This window comes from Nematostella vectensis, chromosome 15 (assembly GCF_932526225.1).
Source record: "Nematostella vectensis chromosome 15, jaNemVect1.1, whole genome shotgun sequence".
NCBI lineage: Eukaryota > Metazoa > Cnidaria > Anthozoa > Actiniaria > Edwardsiidae > Nematostella > Nematostella vectensis.
Genome location: NC_064048.1, coordinates 4,896,094 through 4,903,486, shown reverse-complemented (window position 1 = coordinate 4,903,486; position 7,393 = coordinate 4,896,094). Strand labels below are relative to the sequence as shown.

The window sequence follows — 7,393 nt, the reverse complement described above, 5'->3', positions numbered from 1 at the left end:
TGTCGTCTACTGTAATTAAAAAAAAGGAACAGGTGTTTTTGTGTATTACGGATACTGAAAAATGTCGTGTGTATTCAGCCCCCCATAACCGCCTAAAACTTGATCCTAAAATGTGTGTTGTAACATTAGGGACAGAGGAAACCGATCTTTGCTTTGATTCATTTTTTTTTTTTTTTCGATTGCCAGCTCGGTTGGTCGACTTTTTTTTATCTGTTGTGGATGTTTTCTAGATGTTTTGTTTTTATTTTTTTGTGAAAGGCATTTTGTCGATGATATAGATGGCCAGAGTGTCAGGTCCTTAATCGTTCCCTATGAATATATCCGGAAGCGATAAAGAGTTTTATTTTTCTCTCCAACTTTTGAAAAATAAAATCGCCTGATACTCAGGCCATGATATAGAATATGGTATGCTGCCTAAATTTGCTCTAAAAGGCCCTTTAAAGTGAGCCTACCATCACAAGGGTGTAGCCAGGATTTTTAACAGGAAGGTGGCCAGAAAGGCACACATTAAACATTTTCTCTTGTATTTTAACACATTGACCCCTCAACCGGCCTGTACCGGCTTTGGGAAGTACCCACAACCCAAAAAATTCATAAATTCAAAATAAACACAACAAGATGAAGATACTCAGGCATCAGTCTAAGGGATAAATGGTCTTGCAGATATGCATCCAACCAAGGTGTTGGCATCTACTCTTAAGCCAAATAACAGTACAGGTTCTTTGACAAATCTCAAATCGAACAAAGAGAGAAAAGCAGAATCACCCCTCTCAATAAAACGCTCAAAATACCACACAAGGGAGAGAGATCAGCAAACACAGCTCAAGACACAAATAGATACCTTTATTCTGATCCTCCAGGTACATTTCCTTGGCCTCAAAACACAATGTCCATTCCTTAAAGGATTGTACAACCACAAAAATATATTTACGTATTGCAAAGCATTCTGGGAGATCCAGGGGAAAATTCACGAGGGGAGGGCCAGTCAACACTCCTCTCCCCAAAGTCAGATGGTTTTTTATAAGTCTTTTCACCCCGAAGCCAAACGAATCAATTCCAGGTCATACAGACCCAGAATAGCAGTGTAAACAATTTTGGAATCAATTTGGTTTCAGAAAAGACAGCATTTAGGAGAGCTGTGGTGATTCATTAGAAAATTATTTTCTCATCCGGGCAAAGCCAAACAAGAAAAAATCATCATGAATCCACCTTTACTTGCAAATATCCATAAGCAAAGCACTCAATTATGCCCCAAAAGACTTCATGATGTCCTGAGACACCCTCCTAATATGCTCATAGCTGTATTTTTGATAAAAAATACAAGCAACCGCAAAGCACTGTTGGAAAGCTTGGATACCGCTGACTAGGTGCAGCTGTGTTTGACTTTGACAGGCTGTATAAAACTCAGAATGGGGGGGACGTATCTGTTTTTAGTCAGTTTTTTGTAAATTCAGCTCCAAAAAAGCCAGGAGTCAATGGGTTAAAGCCGCATTGTCACCAGTTTACTTCTGGAGGCCCGACGGAAACCTCAACTGTTAAAAGACAAAAGAATCTATTAAAATTCGAGATATTAAACACGCCATCCGCTCTAAATTATCAATCACATCCTCACACAAACTTCCAATAAACACACTGCTTTCAATATTTTGAAATATTTTTCGCGTTTTCCGTTAAAAATCATCGGATATTGTTACGTAATCGACCGGAAGTAAACTGGTGACAATGCAGCTTTAAGTAATGTCTCATATATCTGGGGGGGGGGGGGGGGGGGGCTTGCCCCGTGGGCCCTCCCACTTGCTACCCCCCTGGTTCAGCATAAGATCTACACAAGCCCTAGACCCGCTATGCACATTATATAAGGCACAAAACAAATTCAGGGAGTTTTAAACAACATCAGTCTTTTATTGTCTGAATTTTCCATTATTACTTGTGGATTCAACTTCTCTCTATTCTTAAAACAAGAATAAATATCTCCATTCCAACAACTATTCAGAAATTGAAACCCACAATTTCAATAAATACTTACACCTCTGAAAGGCCTTTTGCAAAAATCAACAATAGATTCTTCAGACTGCTGGTGACATTTCACCTTCAGCATATACATTGAAACCCTCAGAGATTAACTTTAACAAACTGTTAGCCATATGTGACAATGGAGTCTATTCTTGCTGTGAACAGCCTCTATAACTACACGTATCCATTGGATACTATTAATACCATCAAAATGACAGATCTAACCTGAACTGCTTTATATGCTCACTAAACAGGACCTTAATATAGTACATTATTTGATATTCGATAGTCTCTTTCTGCTGCAATATTCCTTGTTAATGTATCTATTATATAATGACTTTTAAATTGGTGCCTCCATCCAATGAATGGGAATTCATCTCAGCAGCTTGCAGGGTGGCAAGTCCACACAGTGGAAACAATATTCTTGAAAATCCTAAAAAAAAACATATGTTATATGCAGCTTTAAAAGAGCATAGCGTTAGGTCATGTATTTATAGTGTTTGGTAATGACGTAAATGCATTATACAAGTGTATATGCTACCTATTAATGCTCACAAGCACATTCCAAGTCAATGTGTTAATGTCTAAATATATACCCCCTCCAAGAATTATTTGTCAATTAGACCGTAAAAGGATTAGTCTCATGTTTAGTGAGTGACAGATAGAAAGAGGAATACATCCAAACGATGATATTCATTTTTGAGTAAGCCTGAGCTGATAGCAGATTTTACTATGTCAAAAAAGAGACTTAATTCGGGTTATACACATTAGTTATTTTTGTTGATGGTGACGCAGTTTATATTGGTCCGTGAAGTAGAAAAAGCCATGCCCAGACACGTCCGTATAGTCAACGGGTAGCTACTTCGCATTCCTATCCCAAAAAAATAAGTATTTCCGATTTGGTAGCAATCACTCCTGAATAGCCATCTAACACGCTCAAAACTATAAAAATTAACTTGAATTTTCAAACGATCAAGATATCATTCTTGTACTTTATTGCATAGTTTATTACAGACTGCTTTTTTTTTTTAAATAATGTTTCCGCTTTAAGAGGTAGGCGGTACAAAAACAATGAAAGCACAACGCATTGTACTTTGTTGCCGACATGAAGCCAACATTATCTGAAGCTTAGCCTGGATAAATGCGGCGAATTCTTTCAAAGTCGAGCTAGGGGAGATTTATGTTCAAAGCCGCGAGAATTAATCCGGAATTGAGAATCACAAGCAATGCTAAATAGGAGTTTGTGTTGTTTCTACAAACACCGAAAAGTCATCCAAAGTTGCTTTCAAACAAACCGATAGTTTACATTGACAAAGTCGCACTTATTTAAGAGCCAACGTGTTGTGCCTTTGTGAAAAAGCGGAAGTGGGTTGTGCGTATAATTTAATAACGAGAAGAGGAAAATTTACACCAAATTATGAACGCGCGCGCGGATTGTTATTTGACAATTTGAGAGATTTTCTGTTTCTTGTAAAATCACGAAATGCGTGTCAATTAGTAAAAATCATTTGCAGTCTATCATATATTGACATGTATCTTTGAGATAATATTAGCACGAAAATCTTCCTGCAAAATACGATTCACACGAATGTGTAACGCAAGTAAACAAAGTCCAATAAAAAGTGTCATAATTTAAACTTACCAAGCATTTCGGATTAATTTTTGAAAAACTTGTCCAAACACGTTTGTTTGGAGATGATCGACGATCTCGTGTTGCTCGTCCGTAGTTGCATTCCTTTACTTGTACTGACTACTTTACTCTTCGGCTTTTTTTGTCTCAGATAATCTATAAAAGAATACGATCACAAGTTAAAATTTGCACCCTTTATATAATATAGTCTTTTGTGTGAAGCAAGCGACCGTTGAGGGAAGCTGAGCCTTAAACAAGAATTCCAGATTAGCCCGCGAAACAATCCCCGCTAAAAAAATACCGCCACAAATTAAGGATCATTTTGAAGGTACTTAAATACCAGCGATCCGATCAAACGCAGAATTAAGGAAATCTGATCGGCCCAAATTTATACATTAATTCATACGAGAATTGAAATTTTAACCCGGGGGCAGACCCCTAATCGAGGTGTTCGCCGTTTTACGATAGAGTAAATACGCTTTTACTACGAACAAATGCTCGATTCTGTGAATGAATTAATCGGTTCCAGGTATCAAAGCAAGTAGTTTAGCTATCATACCTGTAATAGGTGTAGTAGAAGGGCGTTTTGTTAGGTTTCTAACAGTAGAAATACGAGATTTCGGTTTTCTTCGCGCGACTGTTCCATCGGTCGACTTTGTTGTTGTGTGTAGCTCGCACCTCGGAACGTTACGTTGTGAATTTTGGACCTCATTCTGTTGTGTATCTTCGATTAAAATATCCCTGTTTGCTTGCTCTAAGCTTGTAGTACATGCTGTATCCATATTAGAGGCTAATGCTTCGCTTTCGTGACGTTTAAACCAAGCATAACGTCCAACTTGTGGAGTCTCACTAGCGAAGTCAAAGTTCCATCGTCTTGACTCGGACTCCACAACTTTCTTGATTTCTCTTTGCAAGTCTGCTTTGGTTTGCTCGTGATCAACAGGCCCAAACAAGCAACGACGTACCGAAGTCCTAGCTGGTCGTTCCATCCTGTGCAGAGAATTAGATATTAAAGCCATTCGATCAACACTTGCAGTCATATTTTCGATCAAACCTTCGGGAACCACGCTCCGGAAACTGGTCTTAGCACACAACTGCGTAGTGGCTTCTCAATCTGTTATAAATATCCCCGTGCGTGATATCATAGTCATCTGATTGGTCGAGACAGGGTTTCCATGGAGACACACAATGGTGCCACAATTTTGGCGCGAGATTTTTTCTTTGTCTAAACTGCTTGACAAGCAAAAAGAACAAAGCGTGCTTCTTTAATTAGAAAACTCGAAAACTATTAATTAAGAGTTTAAGCTTACTGTGAATTTCCTTTTATTTATTCACCACGGGTTGATGAGACGGTAAGCAAGTGATTGGGTAAAGGCGTTGCTTTCGTTTTAGATGTACCGATACCCTGATATTAACAAGATCTTATCTTTTTGTAGTCTTGAACTCTCGCACGGAATTCTTCATTTAAAAACCTCGTAGTTCTTGAAATCTTTTCGAAACCACCTGCTAGTCCCACGGAGAGAAAGCGAAATTGTGTCCGCCCAAAGCCGACACGTGTACATTAGCATATGAATGAGCTTATGGTTGTTCGCACATAAACTTCAACGAAATTCTCTCTCTAAGCTCCTAACATGACTAAACACAACAAATACTCAAACATTGCAGTGAATACAATGTCTTAGGAAAAATATCATCCTAATATTAAAGTTATTTTTGCGTAAAGGTTTAACCGAGGAAATTAGTTCTTTTGGGGGGATAAAGTGGCTTCTGACAGCCCCCTTTAGCAGTGAGCTCCCTGATCAAACAATATACGGATAACTATTGTTCGCCCTTTCCTGACACACGTGTCCTACACAAACGCCTAATAATCGAGTCTTTTAAAGGGAAGCAAGTCTTTCAGCTGTTTTAGTTTGTTTGTATTGTCTTATGCTCATCACAAACTTTGGTAAAAAGTTTACCGAAGTGTTCATTAGCTGAAAAGATTAACATTAGGTGATGGCCGGTCTATCCGCCGACGCGCTTATAATTAGTCAACATTTGATTTGCAAAGCAGAAACATTCATAGGTTTAGAAAGCAAAAAATGTTTAACTTCAGTGATACTTCAATCAAAGGATTATTTTTATTACAACGGGGTATCGTGGCCTATTTTGGGAGGAATAACAAATAGTGCCTACACTACCAAATATCCGACAACGTGAACTTTTAGAACAATTTAAAGGGTTTGGAGAGCCTTTCGTTTATTTTTGTCTTCTTAAAAAAGTCACCTTTGGCAAACTAAACTCTGAAGTTTATAACCGTATTTGTGGGGGGGACTGGAATAGATATTATCTGATAAGGGGCACAATTTTAGCTTATGCCTCAATGTCGTATAACACTTAATCTTGGAACATGGGCATGAACACACATATATTGGTGATAAGTTTTTAAAAACTGCCAGAGGAAATTGATCATGGGTAACAAACAGAAAATAAAATGAACACGTTTTCCTTTGGGTAATTTGTTTTCCTCCTTGTTTTTACTAAATAAAAGCGGGTAATCCAAGGACTTTGCAAAGGACGGTAATCAAAATTAGCACATTTTCTATGACGTGAAGTACTACTAATTCTTTATAGAAGGTACAGTTGGAAATAACATGGCAACGGCGTGCCTGAAAGAGTGAAGAAGAATAGGCGTACGGCTTTAAGCTTTCTTATTTTATAAACAATCGTGGGAACTGAATGATATCATGAATGACTGGAAAAATATACTGGCAAACACTTTGTTACTCCACCCGTAAGCTAACAAACAAATTGTGTAATTTTTTTCATGCTACAAATAACTGATTTAATTGTTTTTCAAGCGGACGGACACGCGTCGAAGATAACAAGGCATTCCCTTGGGATGATCCATAATTGAATGTGGTTACTGATTAGGCCAGTGGACGTGCATCTATGTAAAATACAAACGCTTTTGTCTTTTGATTTTATCCTTCAGTATAATCAATAAATAGGTGCTATAAGCTTTTCTCTTTAATATCATAAACTTTAGAGACTACTCACTACTTTTTATAGGCGTCCTCTTGCACTCTGTGTTTACCGGTACTTCGGTTGCGGAGTCCCGAGCGGTAGCACGGCTAGAATTACAGCTAGTAACTGACTATATTTTATGCTATCGAAGTATTCACGAGAAAAAAAAGGTTTCGAATATACTTTTTTGCAAAACTGGGAGCTACTTCAGGGAATCGAGAATACCCGTCAACTTTTCCAAGCGGATAGCCGGTCTCCCTTGTCGTTATGTTTGCCACTGTTCATGCACACATATCATTTTTGTATACTTGTCTATATTATTTATTAAGATATCGCGAGCAGATGAAAATACATAAAACAATTAATATATGCATTAACAGCCAAACCTAAAGATAATACTTATAAAGTAAAACAACACACTTTCGAAAGTTCATATACATCCAATATCAGGTTGCAAAGAGCTCTATTCCGGACCGGAAGCGAAAGAAAAACTTTTTGCGATACTTTATTTGCGCAAACATAATAAAAACAAGTTCTGACAGGAACAGCATCACTGCTCACTAGTCATCTTTTATCTTTTTCTTTTAGTGACGTCTTGATTGTTTCCGGTGTTTTTCTTTGTTCCACTTTTAACCAAGTTGTTCTAATAGCCACAAAGATCAACCTGCCCCGAACAAAGTTCGTTTCTTGGGAAACTGTGGAACGGAGAGGTTATTTTAAAGGCGGTTAAATGAACCTGCAAAA

The 7,393-nt window shown here is 37.9% G+C and overlaps 1 protein-coding gene across 1 annotated transcript; it reads right to left on the bottom strand.

The window, feature by feature from the left end:
* Positions 1-1,881: 1,881 nt before the first annotated feature.
* On the bottom strand, positions 1,882-4,750 carry LOC5522358. The gene is made up of 3 exons (XM_032367723.2): positions 4,203-4,750; positions 3,656-3,799; positions 1,882-2,446 (listed from the first exon to the last, which is right to left on the bottom strand). The coding sequence occupies exons 1-2, from the start codon at positions 4,681-4,683 to the stop codon at positions 3,669-3,671; spliced, it is 612 nt and encodes a 203-aa protein (XP_032223614.2). The 5' UTR covers positions 4,684-4,750; the 3' UTR covers positions 1,882-2,446; positions 3,656-3,668.
* Positions 4,751-7,393: the final 2,643 nt, after the last annotated feature.